At 50.4% G+C, this 22,164-nt stretch overlaps 1 protein-coding gene across 15 annotated transcripts in view; it reads right to left on the reverse strand.

Annotated features, from left to right (window-relative positions):
* Window positions 1-652: 652 nt before the first annotated feature.
* C2H10orf71 (chromosome 2 C10orf71 homolog) overlaps window positions 653-22,164 on the reverse strand; it is a 53,101-nt gene continuing 31,589 nt past the window's right edge. For 8 of the 15 annotated variants that reach the window (XM_081561563.1, XM_081561566.1, XM_081561551.1 and 5 more), the window contains 2 exons: window positions 10,365-10,467; window positions 653-5,782 (listed from right to left, as the gene is read on the reverse strand). In XM_081561563.1, the coding sequence (XP_081417689.1) occupies window positions 1,333-5,637 (4,305 nt within the window). In that variant the 5' untranslated portion in view covers window positions 5,638-5,782; window positions 10,365-10,467 and the 3' untranslated portion in view covers window positions 653-1,332. Of the gene's footprint in view, window positions 5,783-10,364; window positions 10,468-14,568; window positions 15,236-22,164 lie in introns of those variants that run through there. The other 7 variants (XM_081561589.1, XM_081561587.1, XM_081561588.1 and 4 more) reach the window with 3 other exon arrangements.

The raw sequence follows: 22,164 nt of genomic DNA on the forward strand, positions 1-22,164 counted from the left end.
ATGGCATGTTTGCCAAAAGGTCCAGAGCAACGCAGTCTGTGTGGTCCCCTGGGACGTGAGCAGTGCAGTCCTGACAGCTGTCTCGACAGCTGCCCCTTCTAAACGAAGAGGAAGACACTCTAGCCCCCGTCTTTCCCACAGCGCAAAAATTAAGAAGCTTCCGCGGAAGCCCCAGGTAGAGGCCTATGAGGCTGTCCTGCTTCTTTCCCAGCATGTTGTCCACAGTGGGCATCGGCTCACAGACCCTCACTGCTCTCAGTGGTGCAGAGGTGGTCACTGCACCCTGTTACCCTGAATTGATTCAGATTCTTTCCTCCAAATCCCAGAGGGACTTGGGAGGAGTGTGATTTCCTTTTGAGCAGAGGGCACAGGTACCAGTGATTAAATCGGGACTGTCAGGGTCTGACTTGGGTCCCGGTCATCCTTGATGGTGGGTAGGGTCTCCCTCATCTTTGCTGCCCCAGCGCTAGTGGAGAGCCTAGCCCGAGAAGGCAGGGATGCTGGAACTGCAGTGGGTGAGGGCCGAGGCCATTCTGCTCCAAGTGGAGACCCTGGGTAGCCGCCCAATCTTGATGGCAAACCTGAAGGGCACGCCTCTTTACTCACCAGCACAGACCCACCACTGCCCACAGAAGAAAGATAGGAGTCTAGGGACAGCACCTCATCTGCAAACTTGTTTCACTTTTTACAAGGTGATCAGAAAATAGCCTCCAGAGGAAAGTTTCTTCAGTAAAGAAAACCCATTCTATTCAAATAAATATTTCTGCAAGATTGCCTTGGGTTGCTCCTCAGCCATTTCCCCCCTAAGGTGAGCCGGAAGAGCTGCTGGGTCTGAGCGAGGGTGGGGTGGCCCCTGTGTGACCTGACCTAGAAGGGGATGTTCTGGGTGGTGTGCTTGCCAGCCAGGGCTCAGCGGGGTGCAGCGTTTCTAGGGGCCTTAGGTGTGCTCAGGCTGTGAGCTGGCCCTTGAGGAGAAGTGGGTGGGATGCTGAGGGAAAGGCTTGTTAGGAATCAGGCTGGACACACATGAGTGCCAGGGTCAGGGGAGAAAGACAGGGAGTCAGGGAGGGAAGGAGAAAGGAAGAGGAGTGGGTCCGGGATCCAGGAGCTCTGAAGGGACTCTGCTTATGTGAGCAGAGCAGCGCTCTCCCAGGGAGGCGAGCCCTTCAGGTTGGGTTTTCTCAGGATCTCGGCTTCCTCACAAATTTTAGGGATCTTAAATGGCTGAGTATGAGTTGATATGTGTGTGTGTGTGTGATTGTTTGAGGGGAGAGGGAAGTAGCTTTTCTGGGTTTGTTGTGGGGTCGGGGGCGGGTTTGTCCACTATGATTCTCAAGAAATTCCTTCTGTGGCAAAGTCCTCTAGGTCATTGGTGGAGATGATGCCCAGGCTTGGAGCATCTCCCCCCTCCTGCCCTGCACTCTGGGGAGGCCCTTCGGGGCGCTGGCCTGCAGAGGGCTGGGTGGGGTTGCCGGGAGCCTCAGAGGGCAGCTGCAGCCTCACATCGTGGGCGCTCTGGGGCCTGAGGCCAGCTACCTCGGCAGTGTGAAGGCGCTGCCTTAGGAAGGTGGGGGCAGAGAGCTGAGAGGAGCAGCGCAGGGGCATCAGAGCCGTCACGGGCAGGGGCCGGAAGCCGGGGTACAGCACGTAGGGAGCAGCAAGGGCATCCGGTGGGGTTGGCTCAGGGGAACCCCCCTCAGAGGATGGGATGGAGACCTTGACGTATTTGCCTGTCTCTGGGTCATAGAAGGTCTTGATTTTCACCTGGAGTGGCAGATCGAAGACAAAGTACTCTCCAGACTGGGGGTCTTGGAGGACCTTCTGGGTGGCAGGGTAAGGGGGCTGGGGTATAAGGGACTGGGGCCCCGCAGGCCTCCTCTGGACTGGCTCTGAAAACGCGGACACCGAGTGGCGGTGCACGGGAGGGGGCAGGGAGCGGACCACAGGGAACCTGGGACGGGGCCTGTCTCCGGGGGACAGTGGCCTACGCTCTGAGTCCTCAGGGTTCAGCTTTTCTTCCCGGCGTTCTCCATGCTTTTCCTGTGGCTGGTCGATCTTTCTCCTCTTGCTTGCCAGCTTCTTTGCCCGCCGCAGGGCCTTCTCTGTTTTGGGCGGGACTGCAGGTGGCTTGCCAGCAGCCCTCTCCAGCTGAGCAGGAGGCTCTGGCTTCTCCAGGAGGCTGGCCGAGCTGGTGGCCACGTCTAGCAGTGAGCCCCTTGGAGAAAGCGTCCTGAGGTCTTCAGCTGATGGCTCCAGCTGGGGGTCAGGGCCAGCTTCCCACGTGAGGGCATGTGTCAGGTCCTCCCTCCGGGCCACCCTGCCAGGGCTGTGGCTGGCCCAGGGGCTGCTGTGGGGAGGCTCCCCTGGCAGCAGGCCAGGCTCACTAGGGGCCTGGGAAGCATCGTCCCAAATGCTGCTGGCGGCCGGGGAGCACACACTACTCTCCTCCAGGGAGCTGGCATTGGGGGAAGCCGCCAGTTCACCAGTGACCCATCTTCTCCCTGGGGGCCCTGCTCTGGGGGTAGACAAAAAGTGACTATTGAACCCTTGCACCTGCTCTTCCCAAAAGGTTCCCAGCTGCTGTGGGGGTAGCTGGTCTTCTGGGTCATCTTCCGACAAAGTGATGGTAGGGATGCACCTTGGAGCATCCAGCTTCACTGGGTCTGTTGAACAGCTCTTGCCATTGTTCACTATAACTTTCTGTGTGGCCTCTTGGGGTGGCTTCAGTCCCTGGCCCTCTCCTGTGAGTGGAGAAGATGGAACATACCACGTTGAGGCTGCCTGGGAGGTCTCCGACCTGGTGGCACTGGGCACCCCCTCGTGGTCCTCCAGCCCCTCACAGGCCACCCCCTTCACGTGTGTGCCCCATGCACTGGTGGGTGTCAGCGTGCTGGGCATTTCCTGGCTCTCAGGGGCACAGAGACCAGCATCCCCGCCCCAGCCTGGCCTTGGCAGTTCTTCCTCTTTGTGGCCACTGCCCAGGGGGGACTCCGAGGACATGGACCTCAGGAGGGGCAGCATGATGGGTTTGATCACGGGGGTGGCCCTCAGGGTGTTGTCTTTAATTGCGAAGAGTATGTGCTTGTTTGAAGTGGAAGCTGGTGAAGGGACAAGGCCTTTGGCATGTGAAAGAGCTGTATCTGCCTTACTTCCCCTGGTCCCAGTGCCTCTGAAATTAGCTTCCTCCCTCGGCGCCTTCCTGGGGCTACCTCCCGGCAAACTTTCTTCTTCTGGTAAGGATTCCTGCTTGCTGTGTTCCTCCACGCATGCGTTCCCGTTACTCACGGCACCATACTGTAGCTCATCTTCCTCCATCACTTTCTCCGGCTCATCTTTCCGACTGTCACCTGCACTCATGTTGTTCCTGCCATCTTCCTGCTGAGTCTCCATGAACCACGTCTTCTGCTGATCCTCGAAAGAGGCAAAGGACTGATCTGAAGAGCTGGTGCTGAATTTGGCCTTACTTTTGAGGCATGGCATAAAATCAGACTGGCTGTCACTATAAAACACATCTTCCTCCTCGGGAGAAAGGGGCCCTGGGGAGAATTTCGGGTTGAAGTTTGGGTTCTGAAGTCCTGCCTCTCTCTCCGGTTCTGTCTCTTGAGAGATGGATCTCAAGAATCCATTCTCTAGGCCGGGGGTCTTTGGGGTCTCTGCAGCCTTCCCTGTCTCGGGGTCTTCGCTGCAAAGCTTCAGGGACAGATGTTTCCTGTGGCGGCGTTGCCTGGAGTCCGAACGCCAGCCAGGCCTGGTGTTACCCATCTCCGGTTCTCCATTGGTATCGTCCTTCTCATAGTTGTTTTTGTTGGCAGCCTCACCGTTGACACAGAAGGGGGCTTTGGCGATAGTTGATGGTGAGGTGGGAGTTAGGTAGTTGTCTGCAGAGGCTGCATTAGGGTCAGCTTTGGGGTCCTTCTGGGTACTGATGAGTGGCACAGAAGGGCCATCATCTGGTGTCTCCTTAGAGAACTCATCTGGAGGGCTTTCCTCGAGCCCATTGGGAAGGAGTCCGCCATTGCTCAGGGATTCTTGCATGTCTCCGGTTTTCTCATCCAGGCCTTTCATGAGAGGTGAGGGACTGTACGTGCTTTTTACACGCTTCCGCACATCTTTGAGGTTGAACAGCAGGCTGGGGGCTTTGGATTTGTAGCTGTCCCGGGACTGACATTCACTGGGCTCCTTCTCTTGGTATCCATTTAGCTGTCCTGGGGGTGAAGGGGTTATCTCCACTGGCTGGCTGTCAGATGACTCCAGGACCTGTTTGGTGGGTATGACGGGGGTCAGAAGCTTACTGATGTTGAAAGGAGGATCGTAATGCTCGTGGGGCTCCACAGGCATGTCAAGAGCATCCTTTTCTGGAAATTGCACCTGGGGATTGTGCTTTGTATACAAGGCTGGGCCTCTCCAGTTGGCCTGTTTCTTCTCTTCCGAAGCATCTTGTAGACTGTCTTTCCCTCCCTTGCCAGACTTTGGTTTCCTCCAGGGGGCATGGGTCGGTTTCAGTGGAGGAGGGTCAGGCTGTGAGCTGGAAGTTTTTTCTTCCATAGCAAATATCTGGGCTCCCAAATCCCTCGATACCCAGGTTCCAGAGGTGGAGAGAGTCCCTGCAGCCATCTTGTTTTCTTCCTGACCGCAGTTGGCCCAGACATGGCAGGGGGAGGTTTTGTGCTCAAGGGCCGGGGGCTCTCTTAACAAGGGCGTGTCCTCATAATGCTTGAGAGCCTTGCTTTCTGGGACAGTGTCAGCAGCATCCTTCCTCTCGGGTAGCCTCGGCTGGTGGGCATTCCATGACTCAAAAGCACTGTTCTCACTATGGAGAAAGGTCCCTTTACGAGCCCACTCCTGGCCCCTTCCAGGTTCACTGGTGGCTGCCTTGTGGGCAGGAGAGGGGAACTTCGGCTCGAATGAATTGGCTGCATGTTCAGGTGTTGGGAGGAAGTTGTTGGGGTCGTGGCTGGCCATTTCGGGATTCTTGGGGGCTTCCTGCTCTCCGTGCTTCCGGCCAGGCTGGTGGCTGGTCTGATGTGTGCTGGAGACTTCGGCAGGCACTCTCCTGACAGTCAAAAAGGCAGAATCGAAGCAGAAGTTGACGCCACTTTCTGGAAGAGGAGCAAATTTGGGGGGATTTTTGAGAGCTGGAGGCTTGCTGGTAGGAGGCCTGCTGTCACAGCGTTGGCTCTCGGTCCTGTCGAAAGATTTGATCAGAGATGACACTTTGGAAATAGGCTTGTTGCTGCTCCTCAGGCCAGAAACTGGCACTTCCAGTCTCCTCTGGGCTGGTGTCAGCGGGGGGCTGCTTTTGGGGTACTTCTCCTCCCCTTGAACGTACTTGGGCAGCTGTTGGAATGTGGCCGCCCAGCCTGCATGCTCAGTACCTTGGGATGGTAACTGACTCCAGATGCCACTTTTCCTGTGTGTGTGGCTCACTGTTCCCTGGTGAAAATTCCCGAACACCTGGCGGGTGATATCCGGGGACAGGGTCAGGTCGGAGTCATGGAAGGATGCGTCCTCTGAGATGCACAAGCTCCGGAACGCGCGGTCTGTGAGGCTGCTCACCTCCTTGTCTGCATCATCCAGCACACTGCCAATGCTTGAGGAATCGCTGAAGCCGTCCGTGCACTTCTTACTCCCCTGCATCGTCCGCCAGCCAGGAAGCCTGTCCCTGTCAGCCAGTGGGTGCTTCTGGGTAATGATTTCAGAAGGGTTGGATGCAGCTTTCTTCCCACAAAACTAGAGCTTCCCGATGATCAGATGCAATTGCAAAGTGGGAATTTCTTTTTCTCTGCAAAGAGAAGAAGTGCAGGGTGTGAATATGATACCCAGCCTAGTGGCATCTTATAAGATGACACGCTACTGTGGATGGGCAAGGGTGCCTGTGATGGTTGATTTTACGTGTCAGCCTGGCTGGACCATAGTGCCCAGGTTTTGGTCAAATGCCAGTTAAGCAGTTTATACTCCACAATGTGAGTGGGACTTGTCCACGAGACTGAGAACCCCTGAGCAATAGGCAATCCTACTTCTAGTCTTTGGACTGGACTTGCAACATCAACTCCCCCTCGGGTGCCCAGTGTGTCGGCTTGCCTAAAGATATTAGATTTGCCAGCCCCATCATAACATGAGCCAGTTCCTTACAATAATCTCCTTCTCTCTTCATGTTCATATACATATATATATATGAACATGGGTGTATACATATATATATATATACACACATGGTTGTATATATATAATAATAGGATATATATGTGTGTGTGTGTGTGTGTGTATGTGTGTGTATATGTATGTGTATATGTGTGTATATATTGATTCTGTTCTTCTGGAGAACCATGACTAAATACAGTGCCTCAAGTTCAGATGTGTCATTTTTGCAGAGAGAACTTCCCTGGCATTCCATGGGGGTGTTTCCTCCTCACCGTCTGTCACAGTGCCTGGTTTATTTCCTTTGTGGTTCTGAGCACAGTCTAAAATAAAATGTATTTCTTTCTTGACTAGCCTCTCCTTAACCTAAAAGAACCAGGTGCTCAGGAGCCACTAGACTGTCCGCTTGCTGACTGCCCTGATCCCAGAGCCACCCCAAGAGGGCACAGCCCCTACAGCCTGCCTCACCTGGGATCCTTCACTCTCTGACTTGCCCTTGGGTGTGGCCAGAGGGAGGTGCTGGTAGGAGCCTGGACTGAGGGGAACCCAGCATGCCAGGCATTTCTGTCCCTCTGCTTGCTTCCTGCTCTGACTGTGGGTGACGTCTGGGCAACACTGCTGCTGCTGTTGCTAAGTCGCTTCAGTCGTGTCCGACTCTGTGCGACCCCATAGGTGGCAGCCCACCAGGCTCTGCTGTCCCTGGGATTGTCCAGGCAAGAATACTGGAGTGGATTGCCATTTCCTTCTCCAGTGCATGAAAGGGAAAAGTGAAAGTGAAGTTGCTCAGTCATGTCCGACTCTTAGTGACCCCATGGACTGCAGTCTACCAGGCTCCTCCGTCCATGTGATTTTCCAGGCAAGAGTACTGGAGTGGGGTGCCACTGCAGTCTTCTCTAACTATGGCTCCTCCCCTGGACTCTGACTCTCCCTGCTGCCCTTACCCTGGCTGTCACTTCCTGAGTGACTCCACCTCCTGGGGTGTCCCCATTTCTGCCTACACCTCTGTTATAGCCCCTTCACTACATTCTTTTCTTCTTCCTTTTAAAATTGTGGTGACATACACAGGACACAAGATTTACTCTTAACCATTTTAAGTGTACGTTTCAATAGCATTAAGTGCATTCATACTGTTGTGCAGTCATCACCACCATCCATCTCCAGAACTTTTTCATCTTGCAAAACTGAACTTTGTACTCATTGAATTCTCTCCTCCCCAAGCCCCTAGAAACTACCTTTCTTCTTTCTGTATCTATGAATTTGACTACTCTAAGGTACCTCAGCTGAGTGGAATCAGACAGTATTTATCTTTTTGTGACCTATTTATTCACTTAGCATCATGTCCTCAAGGATCATCCATGCTGCAACATGTGTCAGAATTTCTTTCCTTTTTAAGATAATGTTGCATTGTATGTATATGTCACATTTTGTTTATCCATTCATCTGTCAGTCGACACTGAGGTCGCTTCCACTTTTTGGCTATTATGAATAATGCTGCTGTGAACATGGCTGTCTGAATGTCTGTTCAAGATCCTGCTTTCAATTTTGGGGGGCATATACTCAGAGATGGAATTGATGGGTTGCATGATCGTTCTAGTTTTAATTTTTTGAGGAGTCATTATACTATTTTCCATATCAGCTGTGTCACTTTATACACCTGCCAACAGTGCACAAGAGTTCCAATTTCTGGGTTTGTTTTCCTGATACTTGTAATTGTAGTTGTTCAGTCACTCAGTTATGTCCCGCTCTTTGCGACTCCGTGGACTACAGCACGTCAGGCTTCCTTGTCCTTCACTCTCTCCTGGAGTTTGCTCAAACTCATGTTCATTGAGTCGATGATGTCATTGATTTTTTTACAGTAGACATCCTAACATGTGTGAGGTGGTTCATTGCATTCCCTTCTGTATTCTTTCTGACGATGCTGCTTCCTGACTGGGAGCCTGATCACTACTAGTGGGTACATACCTCCGATGCCTAGAGCAGGCCTGGCCAGGGCCGGGGACGAGTATGTGAAAAGTTAGATAAAATAGTAGGTATAGACCCTAGACTGGGCTCAAGTGGGGGCCATTTGGGACAGTAAACTTCTAGCAGGGTGCTGTGAGCCTCATCTGCCAGATGAAACACTCACACAGCCTCCCCATTCACGTTAGCAGAGGAAGCTGGAGAGGCAGCATGCCCCTGCTAGACTGGCTGGCCTGCACGGTAAGCATAGGGGCCTGAACAGGTCTGCTAGGGATGGAGAATGAAGATCCTCCACCAGGGTGGTAGGGCCGCATGTTGGGAGTCCCAAATCCCACCCTGGCTCCTCATAGAAGGTCACCTACAAGCTGTCCCACAACAGCCCGATGCCACCACACTAGTAGCACTGATCTAATCCCAGAGGCCGGCCTTCCTCAGAGTTTTCTGCTTCCTGTCTCTTGACCACAGCACTCTGATAGGCTTCTAATGCTGATTTGTTGGCAGGCTGACTTCTTATTATGAATGAAAGGGTTGAGTTGGGGCTGCCAGAGGAAGCAAAGCACCTCAAGTTCTAGTAAACTGGATGAGCTGATGAGGCACCACTGACTGGCCCTGGAAAAGACTGTCTTTATGTGCCTTGAAAATCAGTGCTCTTGCGCCCCAGAGAGAACAGTAAGTGCCGCTTAGAAGACACATGAAAGGGGATGGCAGCAGCCTGGCCCACCCACCTGGCCCACCTTATGCCATCCCCACCCCCTGTTCCCTCCTCTGCTTTGGCTCAAATACCTGCGGAAGCTAATGCTCATGATCTCAGACCCCCACACAGCTAGTTCTGACCACAGAGGTGGAAGCATTCTGATGTCTGGGGAAATGATTGCCTTTCTGATCAAAGGAACGATCCCCATTGTCTCCACTCTCTTGGTGCCCTTTTTTTTGCTTTATTGCACACAAGAAGCCTGAAACTATATTCGTTTGATCCCCTGGAGTAGGAAAGAGCAACCCACTCCAGTATTCTTGACTGGTGAATTTCATGGGCAGACGAGCCTGGTAGGCTACAGTCCATGGGACCAGAGTGTTGGACACCACTGAGCAACTGAGTGCACACACACAGACACACACACGCGCTCGTGCACGCACACACACACAATTCAACTCGTAACAATGAGGCGTTCACTTTGCAACCCTGAGGGAGAAACAATGCTGACTCAAGGTCAATTTGCTGAGGACCGTCTGGTGGACAAAAGAACATTCTTAAGTCCTTGATGACCCTGCAGGGCTGTGAGCCTGGGCCAGAACCACCCCCTCCTCTGGAGTCTGTATTATTGGGGTGAGTTGGGGGCCCTCCATTGCTTCAGCCATGGTAAGTCAAGTTTTCTGTATCTTGAGGTCTTAACAATAGAGTCAGGGAGTCTTCTGGTATCTTGAATGCTGGGGTTTTGACCTCAACAATGACTGAACTCAGTAACACTGGGGTTTCTCTACTTCCACAATAACATGGAAATAGGATACTTGGGGATCTAAATTAGAATCTTAGAGTTAAGTAAACACCCCCAGTCAATTAAATAGCACCTACTACTAGCAGATATTTATTATTTTTTAAACACTCATCTTCCATCCCCTCCTTTGAGTAAGAACACTTGATACCTTTTGGGAAGTTTCCTCCCTTCTTGGCCTTCAGTCTTCATGGGGATGAAAGTCAAGGAGCCTGCAGAGACCTCTCAAGGCCAAGGGCACATGTGAGACCAAGGGCAGCCTATGGCACTGTTTCTCCTGGAGAAATGTGAGGATGAAGCCTTCCTGCCCATCTTTGTTAGCGGCAGCACCTTCTTTTTGTCCTTTCCTGGCTTAGAACTTCAACCTTCACCTTGAGTCTACAAGGGTTCCCATTTCCTTTTAATACTTATCTGTTTCTGATTTATTTGTCTAGTTGCTGTTTCTGTTGTATGTGACCAAAAAATCCCAAACTGATCTAGGGTTTGTGTCAGAATTCCAAACAGTTAACGAAAGCTGATCGCTGGTATTTAGAGTATTCAGAAAATAACCGCATTCTTTCTGCCTCAGGAAGAAGAGAGACCTCCCTCTTGCTGGCTTCATTCAGATACTTTCTTCCACTCTTACTTGATTGACCTGGGTTCAATGGGCTGATCATAAGGTTGGCTTCAGCTTCCCCACTCCTACCCTCTAATCTCCCAGATACCCGGTGGAACCTTCAGCAGAGTAGCTCAAACTGAAGGGGTTTCCAGGGCTCGGCTCTTGAATTAGTTCCATACCTGTTACAGGAGTGGGGGCTGCAGGTGTCTGCCTTGTTGGGTTTTAGGATCTGTAGTTTTAAAACTTCTTTTCATGCTGACATTTGCTGACGTTGCTGCCCATCTAGAGAGAAGAAGAAAAGTAACCTTGTTGGAACCCCTCAGACCAAAAAACCAAGCAGATATTCAGTGCAAAAGATACCTTTAAATGTCAGTAATACAATTGGCTTTCAATTTTGTTTTAATTTCACATTTGAACTCAACAAAATTCCTAATATAGGCAAGGTAGTTTTATATCCCTTCCAATGTTCATGAATTTGTGTCTGGCCCAAGAAACCTTTAGGAACTTGTTTCAAGCCTTTGGGATTTTTAATATGATTGGCTTAGTTGTGAATCACTTTTTGCTAGTCACATTGGCCCAAAGGCCCTTTTCCTGTGTGAATTAATAACTCAGGTTTTGCAGTAAAGACAACTAGAGTGGTCGAACTTGAATCCACTCACAAGGAAGAAGTGTTTAATGTATTGTTGGCAGAAGCCTTGGGTATCTGTTCTGACAGCTAAAAGAACCCAAAAGCTGCCCAGGAGAATTTTAAGAGTATTCAGAATGAAGTGTGAACTAGTTAAAATAAATTCACTATGCACACTATAAATGCAGACCACTGGGGTTTCCAGAAGACTGTTTTCATCTTGTAGCTCCTGGATGTTAATCCAGTCCACAGTAGTTTATTAATAATATTAATAATCGTAATAGCTCAAGTTTGTGGAGTGCATTTCTTTGAAGATGCCCAGAGGCACTTTGTGCTGCTCACTACCTGGCTAGCCACCTCCCTGACACCCGAGGCTGTCCTTTTTGTCCCGACCACACGCTGGGTTCACCTTTTCCATAGCTCATGCCATATGGTCACCCATCATAACCCATGTGTCATAGGAACTGATGGTTACTTCATTCGCTCCTCAACTAGAGAGAAAATTCCATGAGTCCAGGAAAGGAGTCTTATTTGCCCTCATGTACCAAACATACCAACACAGAAGCCAGATAAATGTTTGTGGCAATGCTCTGAATTGGATGTCTTCCATTTGAGTTTTAATGGAGGGCTAACAGACACAGAAAAGAAACAAAAGAGAGAAGTTCTATTGGGCAGGACCCCTGGCCTTGGGTCTTAAGGTGATTTGGAAAGCTCAGGTTTGTGTCACTAACTAGAGAGCATACTCCTCTGTCTGCAGCTTCCCTTGGGTACAACTTCGGGATGAGGGTGAAATCAGTGCATGTCACATATGGACAAGATAGAGGTGCAGAAGGCCATGCTTCCACTTATTCTGTGGACATTTAGGGAGCCATCACCCTGTGCTGGGGGTCACAGACTCACTGTCATTGCTGCTGAAACACGTGTTTCGGAGGCCAGCACAAAACCATCCTGCTCCCTGTTTTCCATTGTTTGAAGGAAGCCAGCCTCAAATGGCTGAAAAGTCTGGCTCATAAGAGCATTTTTCAGGTGAAAGAGTGCAGTTTCCCTCAGGCAACATGAATGAGGCAAAACAGCTACTGTCAAATCACGCTGTAAACAAGGCCTTGGAATCTGCCTTGATGAATATATAGAGACAAGAATGAATATTTATTCATGGTGTGGTAAGTTCCTATTTATGTCTATGCCTTCAAAATCAATTTGTTCTTTTAAATGCTTCCTGACTCCTCACCCACTATTATTCCCTTGACTCATTTACTCTGCCTTTAGACTCCCCTCCCCCAGGGGATTGCCGAAGGGGGAACTTGGCTCCTTATCTGACTTAACTTCTAAGGTGCAATCAAGACCCTTGGCCACCATCTTCCTGGGAAGCTCTCCCATCTTGATTTGGGAGATGTACACACTTTACATCTCAGCCTAATGGTTCATCCTTTATCTTCCTCTCCTGGACGGTTGGATTTCCTCTGCACCTGGTCCTGGGACCTCTTCTTCTCTCCCTTGATGGGCTCGCACAAGCCACACTGGTGGTTGCCACGAGCTTCCATGCACTGATGGCATGTCCGGGCCAGGTCACCTGTCTGGGCCCAGCCTCTGTCTCCATCCGTCCCCTGAACAGCTCCACAAACTCACACATTTAATATGGAACCCATGAACTTTCCACAGGCCATTTCTTCCTTTGAGGGTCCCAGAAATCTGATTCACCGTGACTGCTCCCTCTCCCTCTTCCATGCCTCCCCTAAACCAAGCCATTTCCAGGTCCCACAAGTCTCATCTTTGAAAGGTCTCTTACACCCCTGCACACTGATTTCCATCTCCACGGTCACTGTGTGGTCCCAGCTGCTGTCATGTCTCTCTTGGGTGATGGCAGGAGCCCACTGTCATTCTCTGCACCACACTCAGAAGCAGCTTTTAAAGAACAAATCTGCTCATGTCAATCTCTTGTTTAGAATTGCCTAATGACTTCCCAGTTTGAAAGAATGAAAATCAGTCTCTTTAAACAAGTCTCCCTTTCCATCCTTATCTTGGACTATTTTTCTCTTCATGCTTGGCTTTCTAGCCACCCTGGACTTTTACCAGCTTCTTCCATATGCCATGCTACCTCCTGCCTCAGGGTCTTTGCACAGGTTGTTCCCTCCGCTTAGAGTTCTTTGACTCTACCTTTCTCCTGTTACTGCTTAACTCCTATGTATACTTCAGAACCCAGTTCACAAGCCCCTTCAATAAAGCAGATTCCTCAGGCTAAGTTTCTCTGCTGTCTGCTTTCACATCACGCTATACCCCTCTCCTTTGAAGTACTTATTATAATCGTAATTAAGTATTTAACTGGATTACTGTGGAATGCTTGTCTTTCCTGCCAGGCTGGATGACTCACTGTGGCAGGGGCCCATGTCTATCTGGCTCTCTAGGCTATCTCCCTTTGTGGCACAGTGCATAGCACAATAAATATCTGTTTACAAATTAGCAAATCCCTCGACTTCTATCATGATATTATTCACACTATTGACTGGCTTAGTGGGACTTTATTGAAAGTGACTTATAATCCAGTAGTTCTAGAATTATCACAAATTTCAAATTAGTGAATTTGAACCCAGGTGACTTTAATTTTTCCTTTTGATTCCAAGCCCTAAAAGATATAAAATATGCCTGTGGTGGGAGCTGGATGCAGGCTAAGCAGATTATCCTTATGCCGGCCCACAGGCTGGCTGGCAGAAGGTATTCACTCACACCATGGCATATATCAGTTAAGTTAGGGTTGAGTTTCAGGCTGAATATATGCTAGCATTTACATCAGGGAGAAATAAGTGACTTCACGACTTTGCCATTTTCCTGTTTGTCTCTCTAACGGCATTGAGTGCTCCAAGTTGGGGAATGGCTTTGAATTTCTGCAGGGCTAGTGTCCAGAAAATAATTGTTGCATAAGTTAACTGTGGTGTTGATTACAGACACATTGCAAATGGTCATTAGCTGAGACGATACCTAAATTATGGGTGTCAGCAGGTAACGTGTTGGCATCTGCCCTTATACAGTCAACCCTGGAGCCTAGACAGACTTCTGAGAATTGCTCTCCCAACACTCCATCTGCAGATGCTAGACACTGGGCATGGGTCCTGCAAAGCACCAGAGCGCACAAGGGGAAATGGGGTCCCCAGAAGGAACGCATCGAGTGGGTTTTCCAGTTCAGCCTTCAGGGAGGGGCCAAAGGCTCTGGTGATACAACTATAGAGAAGACATGCATGGGGCAAACTGCACTGGGGCATGGGGCAAACTGCACTGGGGCATGGGGCATGCATGCACTGCTGCTGTAGCCAGAGGCAGGGAGAATTATACTTGAAGAAGTGTTTTGTCTTCTTTTCATTACCAGGATCATCTTTTTGAATTAAAATATGTCAAACAAGCCAGATCTGTGGGAGAATCCCCATGAATCAGCTTTTTCTCATCGTGAGCAATGAAATAGCCTTTGCATGGTTGTTACTAAATTCTGACTCTTCCAAAATGGTTTCTCACGTGATGCTTTTCCCCATATCATCCCGAACGATGCTGTTGAAATATTGTGGACTGGAATAAGTTATTTTGCACACATATTATTTTTTTTCTCTCTCCTGTTCAGCTATCATGGAGTGGAATAAGTTATTTTGCGCAGATATTATTTTTTTCTCTCTTTTGTTCTTTCTCGAATGTCTCACATTCAAGGCTCTCTAGGCAGGGGAGCCAGCAGTTCCCACACTCCCGTTCTTGCTAGGCCTGCAGTGCCCTGGACTTACTTCCTTAGGGTGGGTCCTGGCTTACTTCCTTGGGGTGGTAGTCCCTCTGCCTGGAATGTGTCTCTCTGTTCCCTAGTCACCAGTTCCTGACCACTTCCTCCTCTCTTCCCCTATTCCTTATAGAATTCTAAAAAAAAAAAAAAAATCACTGCATTATTCCACTTTATCTGCTATGAATCCATCTTCCCAACAAAGCTTTGAGCTCCTTGGGGGTGAGGTCCCCGGCTGGCTCATCTCTGACTGACAGGATGCCTGTGGCACGGTGGCCATTCGTCAAGGCTTTCAGCTGCTGTTGCTGAGGACGCTTCTTGGGCCACAAGGATGTGATGACAGAGGTTTGCGGCGAGTGTGCGGCCTGGGAACGCAGAGTCGAAAGCTCTGGTGTCTCACGTTCTCTTGGTCTCTCACAGGACTCCTGGCCGGCAGCCAGCCCAGGCCTGACAGGTCAGGCAGCCCCACCTTACACCCCACCAGGCTGTGAGGACAGGAAGTGGCCAGGGAAAGGGAACCTGCTGGCGTCCCCTACAGACCCTGATCCAAGCTGCTGCACATAGCTACTCAGGGCTAGGGGAGTGTGGCAGGTCCATAGAACCCGAGCAGACTGGTGCTCCTGGGAGGCCCCAGCTCCTTACTCCTCCATGTGGTTGCACACCGTCAGTTCTGAGACGAGATAACAAAGCCTTGGAATACTCCGTGTCGCACCGTTGCTGAGTGACAGAGGTGGGCTTGGGACCCCAGCCTGGCTGGTCTTGGAGTCGAGACGCAGCAAGGGAGATTGCAGTTGGTGGTCTGGCATGGCTGGGTTGCCAGATTGAGCAAATTAAAAATACAGGACACTCAGAGAAATCTGAATTTAGTATAAGTATGCCCTGTATTTGGGCCATAGTTTATATTAGTCAAATTTCTCTATAAAATTAATCATCCCGTGTTTATGTTAAAAATAGGTACCCAGTATTTATCTGAAATTCAAATTGCACTGGACGTTTTGTTTTTTCATCTGGCAACCTGAGGTCCTCACCAGCTTTTAGGACCCAAAGTGGGTCACGGTCAGAGAAAGCCAGTCCGGTGAGTCAATCCTGGGATGACTCATAGCTGCGTGTTACTCTGCAGTTCAGGACACACTCTGGGATCCATTATCACGTTTGATTCTTGTGACCCTGATGGAAAGGGTTCAACAGGTCTTTATTAGCACCATTTTCTAGGTAGAGAAGGAAAGGCACAGGGAGGTACAGAGTATTGCTCAGTGTCACATAGCGTGTAAAAAAGAGAACTGGGATTGGGATTCAGCTCGGGTTCACCACTTGACACACTTTCTCCAGCATGAAGCCCTGACCCCTCTGATCACTGGGCTCAGGCACAGAAGGGCGTGTCCTGGGCTCCTGGACTGGCGCTCAAGGGAGAATTGAGGATCCATGGAGAAAAGGATGGTTTATCATTCTGTTCACCTCCTAAGAACTTCACAGCTCAGTTTTTCATGACAACAACAGGAGCAGAAGTGACGATTCGGCCGGTCGGCACAGGGTCTCTCCTATCTGGGGAGGCTCTGGTGGCTGGTTCTTGAGAGCTGGGAGGGATGCTTTCAGGCTGCTAGGCAGGCCCTTCCCTTCCCCTTGTGTCCCTCCCATGTTTGCACAGGAAGCCGCTGGGGTTTGCTTGGCTGCTGGGTTTGACCACTTGCCTGTAGTGTGGTTTTTGAGCTTGAGCTCTTTGGGTGGGTTTAATTACCTTAATTGAATGGTGTTTTCACTTTTCAGTAAAGGGGGAAGCAGGAAGCCAGTGGAAATGACAGGGGTTGGTTTTATCACACCCAGAAGGCCCTAACAGATTGGAATTGATTCTTCTCGATCTTCTTTCTGGGTGTTTTTTTGAGACATTGACTTGGGGTTGCCTTGAGGAGCAGTTCTGTATAGTGAACCATGACAGCTGACTTCTTCCAGCTTGTGAATGCACAGATGTTGTACATACAGCCTCCACCACCCCACACTGGGCAGGTGCCCTGCTGGTCATTCTTGGGGCAAGCTCTTGACCTCTCTGTGCATTTTCCAACAGTCTTCCTGTTTCAGAGGAATGTTCTTATCTATGTCCAACGTTTTATATGGCAAAATCAATTTCCTCAGTTGGAAAGCGGTGTAGGTATGCGTCAAGTGTCTACGGGGTAACAGGCCCACTGCTGCTGTCTTCCTGTCTTGTTTCATTCCTTATGGCCAGGAACCTGAGGCTCTCTGGGTAGCTTGTCCCATACAGATTGCTGGAGCTGGATCACACCCACCTTTGGCTCCAGGGCCCTGCAGTCTGGCCTTTGATGATTCCTCCCTAGCTAGTTCCCAATGCAACGATCGCTCTCTCCTTATAACTCCTTTGGACTTTTGGAAATCAGAAACTTCAAGATCATTTATATTCTAATAGAGGCCGACATGGACTCTCAGAAGCCACATCCATCCACTCAGTACCTGTTCACTCCTGTGTTCTAGTGCTGGAGATCCAGCAGAGGCAGGGCTGAACTGCGCCCTCTCCTTGCGGAGCTGGGATGAACTGAGGGATGGCGCTACACCGCACTTAGATGGCCTTATACTGGTTTCCATTGGGCAGTGCCTCTTAACCGTGTAAAATGCACCTTTGATTTGCACACAGGTCATCGCATACCTGGTTTGGCTATTTGGCTCCACTGGTGTGGTTCTTGGCACTCCAAGGTAGGGGGTTCTGCTTGCATCCTGGCCCAGCCTGGCTTAAGTAACCACAACCTAGGGAAAGCCAAGGGTTCTCACCTGAACCCTGAGGCTTCTATGTGTTGGGAGAGGACAGGGCCAGCTTCATCCAACCCCAGGAACATGGTTGGTTGGCACTAGGGGCCCCAGCAGCAGCATCAATTTGGCATGCATCTAAATCTCTCCTGAATAACATCACGTGTACAGAGGGCCTCAAAGCCCTGCAGCGTATAGAAGTCCTGGGAATCCTAGGGATGTGACTGAAGAAACCAGCTCACCTGGGTTTGCCAGGTGCAAGGGCCAGCTGTGACCTGTGGTTGCAGCCACTGTGGGTGTTCTGCTGCCCTTGGGAGAGAGCAGGGAGCAGAGATGCTTTCTCTCTGGGGCTCAGTGCAGCCTGACTCCCACTTCTGGCCTGGGTCCCTGGTCCACTGTATCTGGATGGGATGCTTCCTCAGGAGCCTCTGAGCATTGCCCAGACCTGGGGCTGTGTCTGGAGTTGGAGGCACAAGGAAGATTGGGTCTGACCCAACCAGCACTCCCCATGACAAGAGGGTGCCAGCACCTGGCATCACACACGCGGGGGCATCCAGTTGTAGGAGATAAGCAGAGAAGCAAGGCACAGAGGCAGGGAGAGGAGGAGAGAGACGAAGAGATGGGCTGGGTTCCAGCAACCTGCTTTTCAGTTCCATTTCTGTTTCCTGATTACGTGACCAGGGCGGGCAGAGCAATGTTTTGCTCTCTGGGGCAAAAGCCCTGCTTTGTAGTGCTGACTGATTTTCCATGGCTGATTTCTGCTATGATCTGGCGTCTGAGGCAGAGTTGGGACGAGGCATGAACATGGGCTTGTGGAGCCTCTGAATCCTGCAGGCTCCCATCAGATTTGCAGTTGCTCTTATATCCTTGGGCAGGGCTCTCACTCCACAAAGGCTAACAGAATCACTGTTTCTGATCATTCCTGATGGCTGGCATTGCTGAGGATCATTCCTTAAAGCTCCTGGTGGCCAGATGGGTTGACTCAGTCAGTGCAGTCTTTGGACCCTTCCCTCCACCGGAAGGATCTCAGGTCCAGCACTGGCTGGCTTCTTGGCACGGCTCCAGTGAGAGCTCTCTGCAGACACTGGGGAACATGCCTCGGTGGCTAGATGCTCCCTGGGCTAGGAGCACTGGGGCACTGGGCTCTCTTGTGAGCTCAGAGGTGCCCCAGTTTACCTTTATAGGAGTGACTATGCTGCCATCACAGGTAAAAGTAGGAGCAGAAGGGACCTGAGCCTAAACAACTCTGCCCTTGCCTCCTTCATGTCTTCTCAGAGATGGGGTCAATGCCTGCCACGTGCCACTGCCAGAGGGGACCTTAAGGGAGTTAATGGAGCGATGAAAGGCTAAGAAACGAGAAAGGGACAAACTGGTAGAAATGGTTTTGATGCTCAGCCCAGTGACCCTTTGGCCTCCTTATTAGATGCAACCCAAAGTCCAGGGGCCACACCACTGCCAGGCCAAGGCAGGGCAGCTGCCAGAAGGGGGCATACAGCTCTTTCAGAAATATAGGGGCCACCAAAATGCTGAGCCCACCTAGCATCTGGGCCAGATCCCAGTGTTACTCTGCATTTGCTGACTACAACCTTGGCTAACTTACAATGAGTCTGTGAGCCTCAGGCATCTTGTCTGTAAAATGGAGCTAATGATCTGCCCTGTGTATTAAGAACAGGGCTCCTCAGCCTCTGCACCACAGACTTTGCCAAGGCCCCTGGGGCAAGATCACTGCTGGCTGAGAACTGCTTTACAGAAGAAAGGAGAGAACACTGGTAAGGCCTTTGGAGCATCCTTTGTTAGTTCATTCGTTCCTTCCTTCCTTCCACCTTTCCCAGGAACATCCTGTCTTGTATTCTGGAAACGGTAGGAAGTGACATGAGATAGGAATAGACTAGGCTCTTCTGGGTAGTAGAAGGAGCTGGAGACCTGGGCGAGGACCTATTCCAAAGCAATGTCATTTTGGGCAAGTCACTTCACCTCTACCTACACTGGTGAAACTGGGACAATAAAAAACAACTTCAGTTCTGCCCCTAACCCTGGTTGGGGCAGGGGGTGCAGCTTCCTCTGCTGGAGCGGGCTGAGGAGAGGAATGGTCATGAAATTAGCCTCCAAGGCAGTCACTGCTTGAGAGTCTCCAGATGCTCAGAGCCACTAGACTCACCAGGTCCTGGTCCTCCCCCAGCCCGGGGGCTACCTGCACAGAAGAAGGCCCACTGAGTCCTGTGAGCCCCAGCTGTCCTGCCCGTGAACTTTACCCACACGCAGTCTACTGGGCATCAGGGAATATGTGCAGTCTTTCTCTGTGTATGTTCCAGGAGCAGAGGTTTCCCACTCATTTTTCCCTCAACACACAGCAAAAAATATATCTACGTTACAGCATAGAATCAGCTCAGAGACATATAATTATACAAAACAAGGAAAATTCATGAAGCAAAACTTACTTTGCTTATATGGACCACTCTGATATTTTCATCCTATTCCATAGCAGTCTTTCATTAAAAAAAAAAAAAACAAACCTATGTGCAATGTAGTAAGTGCGCAATAATGAGTTATAGTCTGTAGTGGTTTGTTTTTTTTTTAAACTGTCCTAGACCAGAATCTGATCATTCCTGATCAGGTTCTGTTTGGGGTTGCCCTGTTTATAGTGATGCTAGGTTCTCATTTGGATGGAGAAATGGAGATCCAAGGCCCAAACACAGTGACTGTTAGGGTCTGACTGGATTCACATTGTTAGGGAGAGGAGAAGACCACCTGGGTGGTGGGTCCATGAGCCAGGCCTTGCCTTTCTGCTTCACTGCTGCCTCCCTAGTTCCGTACAGCACCTGGGTCTAACAGAGGATCATTCATTTGTTAAGCAAATGAATGAATGAGTAAAAGAAATCCCCGTATACAGAGCACCTGGCATGAGATAGGCACTTTATATACTATATTACTGCTTCCTATTTATTACATAATTAGAAAGCAATTCTGCGAGGTAGAAATTACTCTTGGTTTTTACAGAGGAAGACCTTGAATCCAGAGATGTTTAATACTTGGTGATGCAGAGCTTGAACCTGGGGCTGCTGGAGAGGGAGAGGGTCTCTGCATCCTACATTTAAAGAGGCACCTCCAGGAGCTTCTGCTGCAGCTGAGAAACTGTGCTCGGCCCCATCCCACCCCACCCCTGGGCACCCTGTAGCCCCCTGCTCCTGGTTCTCACCCTTAGGGCTCCCTGGAGCTCATCTTAAGACCCACAGTCACCCTATCCCCTGTCTTCTATCCTGTGCATCCCTTTCCACCTGGGAGCCCAGCTTTGGCAGGCCACCCAGCAAGGCTTTCAGTAGATGGACACCTGACTGTTCACTTAAGAGCTGCAGAATCAGTTAGACTTTGAACAAATCACTCAATCTGAGCTTCAGCCTTGTTTTTGTAACCTGGGGCTGATGGGAAGGTACAGCCTGGTCCTTGAGGAAGCCTCTATGGACTATGAAGTGGGTGTTACAGGGGCAATTGTAACTCTACTCTGGAGAGCCTTGTCCAGAGAGGAGGCTGCTTCAGAGACTCCCAGAGGAAGAGGCATGTGGGTTTGCTGGGATTGGGGTGTCCCTCAGTAACCATCCTCTCTCCAGCCCCTGGGAAGAGAGCCAGGCCATATGGGAGGACTCCCCTGGAAAGCAGCCCTGAGGGGACTCCCAGGCTTGGGCAGAGAGAAGAAGTTCCAGGAAGAGCTCCTGGAACCACAAAGAGGGCAGAGGGGCACAGGGCTCTCCTCACCATCTGCAGACTTCATTTCCCATCTGTAAATTGGTGCCACCGGACTGGGTGGCAAAGGCAGAGAAGCAGAGCTGCAAGAGCCACCACAGCTTACCTGGCTCCTGCTAACTGCCATGAAGTTCACATCTGCCATCTTTCTCAGGGGTCACAACCACTGGCCAAGTTAGACAGAACCTGTGTCAAAGGAATCTGAGGTGTAGAAGCCGAGAAACAGAGAGGTTGAGCAATTTGCCCAAGATCACACAGCCAGGGAGGGGCAGAGCCGGGATTCAGACCCAAATCTCTGTGCCAAGCAGTTTTGCCCTCTTTGAGCAGCCAAGATAGAGAAGGTTATGGGGTGGGTGTCTCCCTCTGCCATGATGTCCCCACAGGATAAGAAGGGGTGGAGGTTTTTCTTGTAGCATCTTCTCATTCCATGCCCTCCTCTTCCCGCCAGAGAGCATTTGCTTTAGTAAAGCTAGAGAAGGCTGGACATGGTCATCCCGTAGGAGCATCCAGCAGGGTGCCCTCTTCCTGGTCCCTGAACTGTCAGGAAGATATGAGTATCTGGGCTGGGGGAGGAGTGTCCCATGGAGCCCTTGGGAATCTCTAACCCCTCCCCAACCCCATAGACACATCAGAGCCCCACTGTCCCTGGCCTTCTCCTCACTTCCTGCTGGAGGCTAGGACATAGAAGGGAAATGGCTGGTTGGTAAGTGACAGCTGTCCTTTCTCCAACCCGTGTGGCAGCTGTGAGACCAGCTCTTCCAGGGAAGGAAAGAGAACTTCTCTGCTTTGGGGACACAGTCACGGAACTGACAAGCATCCCTGCTTCTTCACAGAATTCCTTATGATGAAGTGCTTAGAGCGGTGAGACAAAGAATTTGCCATCCAGGCAATCCTTCTAAAAAAACTGAACAGTGCTGTTTAGACAGACAGGATTATTTAAAACAATGACTTGAGTTTAAGTGGAAAAAGTCAGTTTCTTGGAGTTCTCCTTGTTGAGATCAACAAGGAATGTTTTCTCCTTCTCTTTCGTAAGACAGTGGTCCTTGCTTCTCAGAATGCCCTGGAGGGCTTGTTAAACAGAGTTCTGGGCCCACCCCAGAGATGCTCTCTCAGGATG

Source organism: Giraffa tippelskirchi, chromosome 2, assembly GCF_054371585.1.
Source record: "Giraffa tippelskirchi isolate mGirTip1 chromosome 2, T2T-mGirTip1v1.2.pri, whole genome shotgun sequence".
Lineage (NCBI taxonomy): Eukaryota > Metazoa > Chordata > Mammalia > Artiodactyla > Giraffidae > Giraffa > Giraffa tippelskirchi.